This window comes from Limulus polyphemus, unplaced genomic scaffold, assembly GCF_000517525.1.
Source record: "Limulus polyphemus unplaced genomic scaffold, Limulus_polyphemus-2.1.2 Scaffold227, whole genome shotgun sequence".
Lineage (NCBI taxonomy): Eukaryota > Metazoa > Arthropoda > Merostomata > Xiphosura > Limulidae > Limulus > Limulus polyphemus.
In genome coordinates this window covers 660,604-673,765 of record NW_013665837.1, presented here as the reverse complement: position 1 = coordinate 673,765, position 13,162 = coordinate 660,604, and the positions used below count along the sequence as shown (strand labels likewise).

Below are 13,162 nucleotides of genomic sequence, written 5' to 3'. Positions count from 1 at the left end.
TAGGTTGAGATCATACTTTTTTTTCTGTTAGATAATCTATGTTGAGAACATTACATTAATTTAGACTTTACTGTAAGATTTTCCATTTCACTGTGTTCGTGCAAAATGTTACTGGTACTTAGAAACTGAATTTACTGACTTGTAAATGAATAGTAAGATTAGTTATTTATATGTAATATATCTATTAAATAATGTATAAAAGTTTCAGAAATTTAGTAGTTAATGAGCTCACACACATCTATACATGTTTATGTTGACATATGCTACTCAGTTTGCAATTCAACATATTCAAAAATAAGTTTTAGGTAATAATTATATTATCTGTTTATTTCTTATTCAACAAACAGGAAAGTCTTACAACACAATAGTAATCATATATATCCCCATTTTATGTTTATGTTGTTTCCACAGTGTTTCCTAAAATATTAATTATGTTGCCTCAATGAGCAGGAAAAATCCAAGGTTAATTGAAAGTTTGCCATATTTTTTCCTTTCACTGTTTTTGATGTGCTTGACAATTTTTTAAGTATTAGAATAACATATGCAAACATAAAATATACAGGTATATCTTTTTTCTTTCCCAGGACTCTTATCTATAGCTTTTCCACTGGATCGTGAAGACAGTCATTTCTTTGAACTGAATATAACAGCTAGTGATCATGGAAAACCTCCTCATTCAACATTTAAACTCCTAAAGATTCATGTTCAAGATGTTAATGATAATTCACCAAGATTTGAACAGCCTGTTTATAAGGCCAACATTTCAGAAAATTCTAGAAGTGGAACATTTGTCATTAAAGTCCAGGCTATTGACAAAGATTTAGGTGACTAACACTTTTATTCTAGTATTGTTACTTATTTTGTGGCATTAATAGTAATCATAGTTGTAGTTTTTATGGGGAGTGGATAAAATACATTTCATTTCAATAGAATACCTTCATGCATACCCCAGCTACAGGAATTGTTCCCCTCCCCACTTTGAAATCAAAGTTATGCCACTGCTATTAATTTAGAAATATTTTGATAATTCTTTTGTTATATTTATATAGATTAATTGCAAATGCCTTACACCAAAGTTATTTTTCATTCTAATCTCATTAATTAAGTGGAAAGATTATTTCAAAGTAGACTACTACTTTTTAACACCAAGCTTTCAGAGCATTTTTTTTTCAGTAAGTGGAAAGATATATGGAAGATTACATATTTTGTTTTTGTCTTAGACCCTGAAACTTAAGCCTTTTAGAAGAGTATCTTAGTTATTTTTTAATTTGATATTGCTATACTCTAGTGACTTTTGAATAGTCAATTAATTTAAGCTTAATTAATATTGGTGAATACTTTTTTTGTCTTATAGATCCAGTAAACAGACTAAAAAAATCTTCTTATTAAAAGTTTTAAAATAGTTAATAAAAAAATAATGGAGAAACACTTCAAAAGGAGTATAACTCCACTAAAATTTATTTATAGTTGGTTTGTTCATCTACTATATGCCAGGAGGCCTTTGACCTTGCAGAGAATTAATAGCCCATTTTTCACGTTCTAATTTAACTAGTATGTGTTATTTTTGTTCTATTAATTTTTTTGGAAGTTATATGTTTTCAGTGTTATAAATTTATGGAACAGTTTTATGCTTTTTTTCAAGTGTCCTTTAATTAAAACGTGATTGTGCTTTATCAAAACAGTAATGAGTTGTATGATTTATGAAATACATTGAATACAAAATATAATACTTTTTATTTCAGGTATAAATGGTAACCTGACATATGTTATTCCTATGGGAATAGCAAATGACAAATTTACCATTGAAAGTCAAACAGGTAAAATTTTTACAAAAGCTCTTCTGGATCGGGAAGAACAACCACGGTATTTTATAACAGTTTATGTCAAAGATGGAGCTTTTCCTGAGCATTACAATACCACAACTGTTGAGGTAGAACTTCTGGATGTCAACGATCATGCTCCTGTTTTTACTGGCTCTTGTTATCCATTAGAAGTCCCAGAGAATAGTGAGCATAGTGTTGTACATACAGTGGTAGCAAGTGATTTGGATGCTGGTCAAAATGCTGAAGTCACTTATACAATAACAGGTACAAAATGTTATACTAAGAATCTTTGTTAGGTGTTAAAACTATACTTTTTAAATATCACATGTTTAAGTAAAATGATTCATTAAAGCAATTGTTTGGTGTTTAAAATACCACAAAAATATTACTATTAATAAACTTGTTGATTAATACAAATTTCTGCTTGAAAGTAAAGAAGAATTTGTAATATCAACCATGCTATATCTACTGTAACCCAAAGGCAAAGAGGCTTTTTGTTCAATACAAGGGCTCCTTAGGCCTGCTGGGATTCCACAGACATAGTAGTAGTTGAAGTGATATTTACATTAGGAAAATGTATAACAAGAACTGTTACATTGTGAACTGGATTGAATTGGTGAAATGTAACTTTTATCAGTTTTGATTTATGGTGCAACACATCAGAATTAGAGTAAGGATTTTGTAACACTATGTTATTTATTGATTTCAATATCATATAAATTATTAATTATTATTTTCTTGAATTAATATACTCATTATTCAAAAAATCTGGTGAACCAGCAAGTTATCTCATTACCAATGAAAGAAATAAGTAATTATAAGTACAGTTGAATTACAAGATATAGTCTGAGATAATCTTTTGATTATATTCCAAGACAAAATAATGGTATTGGAGTGTACATCAGGTTACTTTTGGTGATAATGGTATATGACTGTGATGTAAAGAGATTTCATTGAACTTGCTGGTAAAGTATGTTTGGATGTTTACAAAGTATTTATGATAGTGTAATATACATTGAAACTTTAAGGGGTAGCAGTTGCTTTATTTATAGCATACAGTATACTTTATAAAGAGTATAAGTTATCTTAATGGGAATGCACCCTCTGTTGTAAGATAATGAACTCCACAAGAGTACAGCCATGTGTTGATAGTTTACACTGTGATTAAATGTAATCTGTTGAATCAGATAGTGCTATACCAGCATAATACCTATAAAAGTACAGGCAGTCATACTAGTTCTTTAGTAGTGTAGTGATTGCACTTGAGGCTCCCAGGACAGAAATTCCACATAACATACATGTAGATATCAAAGTTTTGACTGGTGAAAGCTACTAAATGCAAGAAATTAAGGAAGAATTCATGTTTTGGAGGGAATTGTATTGATACTTTAAACATGGTACATGAAATGAGTGTTCTTGATAATAGAAGCAATTGAGGTAGAAAGCCCAAACTCTACAAAAGTGATGTTAAGTAACTCAGGGTGTGCTTGTTATATGATAGACTACAATTTAGTAGAATCTTGCCAATAACTTAGCTGTAAATACAGGTGTGAATTTTACCTTCAGAACAGTAAGATGCATTACTGGTCCAAAACCATGGCTTAAGAGAGAAAAAATTACTAAAAACCTGAATTGAGCATAAAACTTCAAACCATGGGATGAGCAAAGATGGAGTTAGGTACTCTTTTACTGATGAATCCAAATTGAATTTTTTTGTGAACAATCAATGATAGTTTGTTTGATTACAGGAAAGAGAATGGTATTATGAGCAATGTACAACATCTACAGCATAGCATGTTAGGGACAAGTACAAGTGTGGGTAGCATTTTAGAAAATGGTGTTTGAGATTTATATAAAATTTATGGCACCATGAGTGCTAATAGGTATAAACAGATTCTTATGTATCATGTCATTTCCTTCGATCTAAGACTTTTTGGGCAGGGATTCATCTTCTAACCAGACAGTGATTCCAAGCAAGCAACATATGAGGTGATATTATGCTTAGAAGTTTAAAAGCAATTGATGGAACACTTGCAACCATGGCTTGACCTGTACAAAGTCCCAATATGAATGTTATTAAGTCTTTATAAAGGGCATTTGAAATAATTTCTTGCAATAGTTTATCGATAAACTTATTGTAATAGAAAAACAAGCTGTTCTGCTTTGTTTAAAACAAGTGCAAAAATACTTGTGCATTGAACAACTTATTTGCATTTCTTTTGTTTTTTCTGTGATAATGTATTGTACTTATGATACGGTGAATGTTTAGTTGCAATTACTCATTGTTTATGACTCCTGTATGTTGAGTATGTTATATTAAAATGATTTTGGAGCCTCAACACACCGTTACATCTAGTCATACTCTATCTGACGGCTGTGCATTTTGACCATAGCTCTGCAACATAGTATTCATTGGAAAAGGCTCCATTGTAAGGTTGTAATGTATAAAGCACACCATTACCCTCTACTTATTTTCCATAAGCCATCTAGCATAAGAGGATAATGGTTTCCCATTGCCTATTTCAACAGTCCAAATGCACAGAAATCCATAGGTGCTTCATCTGGTGACTTAACCAAGTAAGTTTTTGTATGGAATTGTATGAATGTCCTTTTCATTCCTCAGCTGATTGAGGTATGCAATAGTTGAACAAATGTCATGGAAGCAACTTGTGTCACTTTTCTGAATGAAGATATTTCTTGATTATGTTATGTACTGTTGCCTAGGGCCTGTGAGTGGCTTTTGCTACTAATCTTTGTGTTCATGGATTCTCATGTGTTACAAAAATGACATATTTAACCTTCCGTAGCAGGAGTACAACTTGTCGTTGGTCTCTTTCTGGGTTTCCATATGCCCCAGGTTGATCCATATTCCTTTATTTTCTCATGCCATTAAGTATAAGGTATGTCCTTAATTTGGAAATTCTCAGCCTGAACTCGTCTTTATGATCTGAGTGTATGAATATTTTGCATTGACAAGGGCTGTTTTACATTCTTTTCAAAAGCAATTAGTGTTTGGTGGTATCACACCACTTACAAATCATACAACAATATAGTCCTGATACATTCCATTTCACCATCATTTCACACAGCTGTGATTGTCATATGACTTACTGACTTGAATATTCAAAATCATTGTGATATAATGTACTCGACTCTCTCTACAGTTACTCAGTTTGTAGCTCTAAAAGAAGGTTCGTAAAAGTCAAATATCACTTGATTGAAAAAGAACTCTGTAAAAAGTATGTATAATTTTTTCCTCTCTAATATTGTAATTGCAACTAAGTTTAGGGTTAACCAGTGTTTCTCACTCTCTATATGCATTCATTCTACATATAAGCTGCAACTTAATTTGAATCTGTCTTATCTTGATATAATTGTGAAAATCACTGTTACTGTTTAACTCACTTTCGGTAGAATACATGCCATAATATTTTACAAAAACTTTCATATAAGTCTGATTTTTATTATTTTTTAACAATATGTGATATTGAAAGTAATTTCCAAGATGCTAATATCACTTGTGAACTTTTTTATTAAGGTGGAAATGTTGGAAGTAAGTTCAGCATTGACCCTTACTCTGGAGAGCTTTCAAGTGGACCCCTTGATCGAGAACAAATTGCACTCTACAGTATTATAATCACTGCTCGAGACCGAGGCCAACCTTCCCGGTCAGGATCATGTAACATAACCATTGTAGTTCTTGATCAGAATGACAACAGTCCTCAGTTTGAACAGAGCGAGTATAGAGCCACCTTATCTGAGGATGCACCAATCAATACTACAGTTCTTGTTATCCATGCTCAAGATCGTGATCAACATATGAACAGCAAGATTACATACTCTTTAAGTAATGAAACCCTGTCATTATTTAAAATTGATAGTGAATCTGGTGTTGTCACAAGCACTGGGTAAGTAAGGCGGAATATTGTGATCAGCACTAAAGAAATGTAAGACAGTGTTATTATTAATACCAGAATAGAATGTGGTTTTAAAAGCAGAATAAAATAAGTAATAAAATCCTTTTTATGTATAATTTATTTATTATGTTTTTAAGTATAGAAATCGTTGATTTCATTATGTAAAATATTTCAAATTTTGAAATGGTGAATACAAGGCTGTATTTCCAAAGTAGTTGTAATATATTGGGTGAAAAAATTGTAAGATTTAAAGTTATTTAGCTCAATAAACTTGGTATCTTTTTCTATTACTTTTGTACATTTATAGAAGACATAGCCAAATACCACTGTTAGATATTTGCAACCTCTTCTGTCTTATTAACCATTATATTTTGAAGCCATCCATAAAAAACTTTATGGAAAAACAGCGAATACTTGAATAAAAGAATACAACAGGTCAGGTTTCTCTCAACCAAAAACAAAAACAAAACATTTGGATCCTTTGGGTTACCAACTGTGTTCTCTATATAGTTTGAGTAAGAACTTACTTTTTTTAAACTACTGTTTTTAGCTAATCATAGCATGCTCATTATTGTGTCATGGGAGCTTATATACTTACTTTATTTCTCCAAATCCTGTTTATTTTTCAAAGCAATACAGCAATGCTATGAATAAGACAAAATATTAATGTGATTTTTTTCACTTTCATATAGAAACGTAAAATGTCTTTTAGACATCAATGTTAAGCACCATAAGAAACAAACATCCTTGTGCTAGATAAACTGCTTAAAACAAGAGAAGTTTTAATATTTCAGAATAAGTTCTAGGTTTAAACTGATTTTGAGGAAATAAGAATTATGTATGCTTAAGATGGGTGGTTTTATTTATTTATTCAAATTAATCAGATGGTACTCTTAATTAAATATTGAAAACATGATAAAAATGAATTAGTTATCAGAGTAACTACAGTTCAAAGATAATATTGAAGCTATTTTTAAAATAGTAGGTATATATAAATTCATCCATATAAACTCTTGCATTGTTTTCATAATGTTCTTTTTCTTTAATTCTAGACATTTTAACAGAGAAAAGAGAGATTCGTACAAGTTTGAAGTACAAGCCACTGATAGTGGAAAGTATGATGCTCGATTGGAACGAGCAATTGTTTATGTTAGTGTTGCTGATGTTAATGACAATAGGCCCGTGTTTCTAAATTATCCCTACTTTACTACTGTATCTGCTCATGCACATCCTGGCACTCAAGTTGTGCATCTTGAAGCTAATGATGGTGATGAAGGTCCTAATGCTGCACTAGTTTACAGGTGAAATTTTGTTCTAGATATTAAAAGCTCATTTAAGAAGAAGAAAAAATGACAGAAAGCTTATTTATGCACTCTTTTGCAGTTTTTCTTGTAATATCATTGTTGAGTTTTGTTTTAGAAAAACAACAATTAATAAAAGTAATAATTTTTGTCTACTGTACAGTCAAATTCCTTTGAAGTTATGGGTAACTCAATGTACAGAATTTTTTGGTAATATTGGAACTACAGCTATAATTCTAATTGTAGAAAGCACTTGTTAAATTGGGAAGTGTGTTAAGCTCACTTTCCACATTTTTATTGTTAATTACAGTTATGATTGAAAAGGTTTTTGAAATATAAGTGGGTTAGGTGGGTGAATGCTTTTATTCAAAAGGTATTAGGTTATTTGCAGAGACTTTTAACTAGTAATTACTTCAGTTTGACTCAGTGCTTTCTATAACTACCAATTCATTAAGTACAAAACATTCTCCACAATTTTAAGTTGATCTTAAGGGTTTTCTGTTTAGATTTACTAAAAACTTGCTAGTAGTTCATATAACATTGATAAGTTAAAACAGAAGAGAATAAAAATTGTAATCAAAAAATTAAATTATGATTGCACTAGTTGAATTTTTATTTTTTCTATTTAAATATACATGTGTGCTTTTGAGCTTTATTGGAGATTTCTGTTGACTGCATCTGCCTTAGTAGTTTCTGAGAAATGTTTCAAGCTGCTTAGACTTTCTCTTGATCATGTTTATTACAAGCTGATGTTTGAAATAGCCAACCTTGCTGATAAATCAAAACAGACTGAATGTTGAAGTGAAAATAATTTGAGTTATAATTTCTTCAGATAAGACTTATTAAGAAATTTGTTTAAGACCTATTAAAAAGTTGTTAAGGATTTACTGTACAGTTAAGTTTTTTATCATTCTCATGTTATGCTTATGATAAGTTTTCACAAGATAAGCATATTTTTTGTCTTACAGTGTATCATTCTAGCCTATATAGATTGTACCTTTATATTACACTTGGAATATATATTTGTTTAAAACATTCCTATATTCAGAACGAAACACTATATTAGTGTGCTTTCTGTTTTGGTTCCATTTTGTGTAGTTTCAAAATTTTAATTTTGAACATTGCATTGCATTAATTTTTTATAAAAAGGGTATGGATATTTTTTCTTCCTTCTTTGTAGCTTTGTAAGCTCAGCTATGGCTGGAAAGTTCCACCTTGACAGAGATAGTGGAATGGTGACTGTTTCAGGTAGTCTGTTGTCTGACGCAGGCACTGTGTTCCACATTGAAGTCACAGCTACTGACAGAGGTCGGCCAGCAAAAACTACATTGGGTATGTGTATAGCTTATCACAAAGCAGCATCAGTGATGGCAAAGACCTGATTTTGATTATAAATCATACGATGAAGAAAATTTTCTTATCCAAAACATTTTTCAAATAGAAAATGCAGAATCTGCAAAACGGAAATTACATATGAGACAACAAAAAGTGACCTGTAAATAATTAGTAACAAATCTAATACTAGCTATTTTAGAATTCTGCTGAAGTCTATGACAAACCTGAAAATTCATTGGTTTTTATTCAGGGTTTATAGTATTTTAAACTTTGACAACTAACATTCTTGAAATAATCGGCAATTAAACTACAATCTAACAAAGAAATGGACCAGAATTTAAAGAAAGCAGTTTTCTGTATGAAAATCAGATTAATTGTGCCATTTTACCTGAATTATAGACCTCTTCTCACCCAAAGCTATTCCAATCCTGGTTTGTCTTCTAAACACTGCTAAAAAATTTTCACTAACAACACACCACTCTTTTATATCTCTTCATTTTTGCATCATTTCAGAACATGTGATGATCGTGTGACTACCCTCTACCAATCATACTGCACAATCTATACTAACTCAGCTAGCTCCCTCTACTATTCTAGCACAATCGTCACTTTCTTGAATGGCATTTTAATGTATAGACGTGTGTTTTAACTTTTGATTTTTATTGTGCTTGATCACAAATTTATATCAGTTTCAACTTCTTGTGTTTGATTTTCATCGTTTCTATTCATTTGTTTTATAATTATTTCCCTTTTCCGATTTATAATTTGTTCATATGAATTCGAGATGTAAAATGGCAGATAATGAAACTCCTGTGTTAGTAGACATTGATTCTAACACAAGTCCCCAGCTCTCAGGGTCAACGATGTCTGCTGGGGAAGCACAGGCTTTAGTTCGGTGAGAGCTTGTGTTTTACGCTAGGCTAACGATTTCTTTCTTTCATGTTATGATTTTTTGTGAGGAAGGATATAATTACTGTATGGAAATTTCTTTCTATGGCACTCCGAGCCTCCATGTAATCTGCTGGGTTAGGTATTGTTCTTTTTCCTAGGAGACCTGTGGTAAGTTTTTCAGTGTGTATTCCTCACTCCCAGTAGGTATACCCATGTTTAGCAAGTTTATGTGTGCATGTGTGGATGGACCTAATTTCTGCAATCTATAATTTTTTGCCTAGTTGGACAGCAATTGATATACTCTGGTGTGCCCCAAGACTCTACCCTTGGCACATATTTATTTTGGCCTGTTGTTGATTGCACACTAGACATTCCATTGTTGTTCACGTTGTGCTGTTTCATGTCATAATTATATATCACTTCTCCACAGAATGGTACTGTACATCTCTTTCTTGAGGCTATGGTGCCTGTCTATTACATTCTGCTCTTTATGTATTACTGTATTCGTTACTGAACGAAGAGCATAAATGTTCAAAAAGTAGTGCTATACCCCACAGGTATACCTTCTTTTCTTATTATAGCTCACCTGTTCTTTCAAACCAGTTGCTCTCCACTTGATTGAATACTGCCTTCAGTGCCTTCACTGATCCCTCCATCTTTGAAGTGTGGGATTCTAGCTTTGGGTGAGAAGAGGTAGTACTGTTTCGGAAGTTAACATTTTCTTACAGTGAAATGTATTTCCGATAGGTACTTACCTCTTCTCACCCATTTCCCACCCTTCCTCCCCACTGTTATGCCAGTGTTTCTACTTTGTACCTGCTATTTCTCAAAAGTGAGAATTGTGCTAGAATAGTAGAGAGAGCTAGCTGCACTAGTATAAATGGTGCAATATGATTGGTGGAGGGTAATTACATAGCTCAAAAATGAAGGGGTATAAAAGACTGGTGCATTGTTAGTGAAATTTTTTAAGCAATGCTTAGAGGGCAAAACAGGATTGAGATGGATTTGGGTGAGTAGAGATGAATATCTATTGGAAATACATTTTCAGTAGAAAATGTTAACTTCTCTACTCAAACTGAAAATAAATCTCACAAACTTTACATTGGAAATTTTGCAGTCATTTTATTTTGATAAAATAATTCTAAACCTATGGTTTAATTTTTTTTTAATTTCTGTTGTTAAGCACTGGTGTTTAGAACTTATAAAACTAAGGGATAAATAAGATCTTTAATTATAAATAAAATAGATGAAGCCAGTAACTATGAATTGTTTGAAAGAGTTTTAAAAGTGAAAAGAGGCATATTAAGTTACCTTAATAATTATGATGAGATAAAAGAGATAAGAATATCTATTTTGTGTTTTCTTCTTGTATATAGATATCTTGGAAATTTACGTGGAGAATGGTACTCCTCCACCAATGCTAAAGTTTCAAAATAAAAGTTACATTATAGAATTACCTGAAAATGCTCCAATGGGACTGGAAGTCACAACTGTGAAAGTCAGTGCTCCATCTGGTCGATCAGTTGTAATTACTTATTCTTTGATCAATGAAAGTCCTGAAGGAGCATTCAGCATTTCTCGTAACTCAGGTACGTGCTTGTAGCTTCTCTGACTTAGATGTATATCCATAAAGTTTATTTTAGATTTGCTTTGTTTATATAAACCCGATAACTTGTGTATTGCAGACTGTATTGTAATTCTGTTGGTTATATAAGTATGATATACTGGTATATCTTCTGTCTCACTTCTGTATTTGAGGCTTATAATGTAGCCTTCATTGTTTTTATAAACATAAAAATATTAGTATCTTTAGCTACTCATTACTATATCTTTATATTATAGTATAATTGCTGTTGAGTATATAAACATGTTACTAGTTAGCATTTGGCTCACTCATTTGCATCTTCACAGACCTGTTTAACTTTAGTTGTTTATAACAGCTAAGGGTTACCTTCAGATGTGGTAGATGCAGTTAATTAAAGGGAGTTTAAGAGAAAGCTTGATAAATAGTTGAATGATAAATGCTGATTTTGATTTTTTTTAGCATTTAGTTTAATTTAGAGGATATGATGGCCTAGATGGACCAAAAAAAATCCCTTGTCCTTTAATGTTATGTTATTTTATGTTAACTATCTTACTTGTGTATCTCTTGACTGAATTTTATATCCATAGATTGTATTGTAGCCGTTATTATTTATATAAATTAGATGTTAAAATAGCTTAGGGATAGCTTACACAAGATGTGAAAACAGTTCAGGGTTACTTTATACCAGATGTGAAAATAGGTCAAGAGTAGCTTGCATCAGACGTGAAAACAGCTCAGAGATACCTTACACAAGCTATCAAAACAACTCAGGGGTAGCTTACACCTGGCCCTGTGGATAGTGTGCTGGACTGTGGATTTGCAGGTCTATTGCTTACATCTTGTTACCACATACAAAAAATTGTACTCCACACTTTGGAGCCATGGCTGTCAAATGTCACTAGTCTTTGAAACAAACATAATAAACCAGTTGAATCTTCTTGTTCAAATCTCACTGTACTTGATGTTTGCATATTTGTCTAATATTTTGATGACTAGTCAATAGTAAAACCCATTAGAAATTGTTCCATGTTGAATAATATTTGTTGTACAATTCTTTTTTAGGAGTCATCCGAGTTAAAAACTCGTCACTTCTGGATTTTGAAAGGTTTCAGACAATGAAAGTTTTGATTGTAGCAAAAACAGAGGAAGCTGAACCAGTATATGGCTATACTGCTTTAACTGTCCACTTAGTGGATCAGAATGATAACCCTCCTCGTTTTGCCCAAGAACATTACACAGCTTCAGTCTGGGAAGGAAATCACAAAAGCACCTATGTTACTCAGGTAGTTATTGTTGGATTGCACATTTATTATATGTGTTAGCATACTGTTAAGAATTTTGATATTTTAATTATGTCAGTTTTTCTGCTGTTTGTTTTTTAACAAAATGCAATGGGGATGCCATATTCAATGAATTTTGTTTTTCAAAATCTCTAAACATAAATAAGGCTATAGTGTTAGTTAGTCATATAGTGGCTTATAATTACAAGAATACTGGACATTTATACTATAGGCAAAATTTATTTTGTGGCAAGTTTTGATTTGTTTGTCATCTATTTGATGGCTTCACTACATTGTTTTATATAATGATTTTGTTATTACCTCCAGCACCTAATGCTGGAGGTTATGTTTTCACCTCTGCTTGTACGTGTGTGTTTGTCAGCACTATGTCTTGAAAATGGCTGAATGGATTTGGATGAATGTTGGTACACATTTGGACTATGACCGAACTTAGAAGTGATTAATTTTTGAAGTGTCAAGATCACAGCAAGGTCATGAAAATCTAAAAAATCCCTATCTGTTAACGTGGGGAGATTTTTCACACTTTATTTTAATCTATAATGCAGTCAAAAATGGTCAGAGATTGAAGAAACTTGATAGACCTATGTAGAATATTATTCCTCATTGTCATGCCAAAAATGGCCCATGTCCATTGATAACAATGGATATACAGAAAAATTTTCATATTTCTTGAGGGCTGAATATGATCAACAGTGCCTGGCAGAGCTATGCACTCCACCGAGTGCCCCTCTAGTTCATTATGACTTCACTAGAGATTGTCTAATCATGAATATTGCTACTTAATAACAGCATTATATTTTTCTTCTTCATTGTTAAGAATGTTATGTTCTGAAATTATATGGAAAACTTATTTCAAAAAGTGGAAAGTTTGCAGTAAAATAAAAGCTGTAATTCAGTTGTAAATGTATTCTTATAGCTTCAATAAAATAGCTAAATATATTGTTGCGTCATCGAGATCACGTGACAATTCTCACCCTCTCTTGTTTCTAGAACTATCCCGTATCTTGGC

General features: G+C 31.9%; 1 protein-coding gene across 1 annotated transcript in view; it reads left to right on the top strand.

The window, feature by feature from the left end:
• LOC106478575 (protein dachsous-like) overlaps positions 1–13,162 on the top strand; it is a 123,041-nt gene that overhangs the window by 96,187 nt on the left and 13,692 nt on the right. Inside the window, exons 9-15 of the mRNA XM_022382187.1 lie at positions 585–824; positions 1,743–2,087; positions 5,362–5,731; positions 6,793–7,041; positions 8,222–8,373; positions 10,644–10,856; positions 11,915–12,135. Coding sequence (XP_022237895.1) covers positions 585–824; positions 1,743–2,087; positions 5,362–5,731; positions 6,793–7,041; positions 8,222–8,373; positions 10,644–10,856; positions 11,915–12,135 — 1,790 coding nt within the window. The remainder of the gene's footprint in view (positions 1–584; positions 825–1,742; positions 2,088–5,361; positions 5,732–6,792; positions 7,042–8,221; positions 8,374–10,643; positions 10,857–11,914; positions 12,136–13,162) is intronic.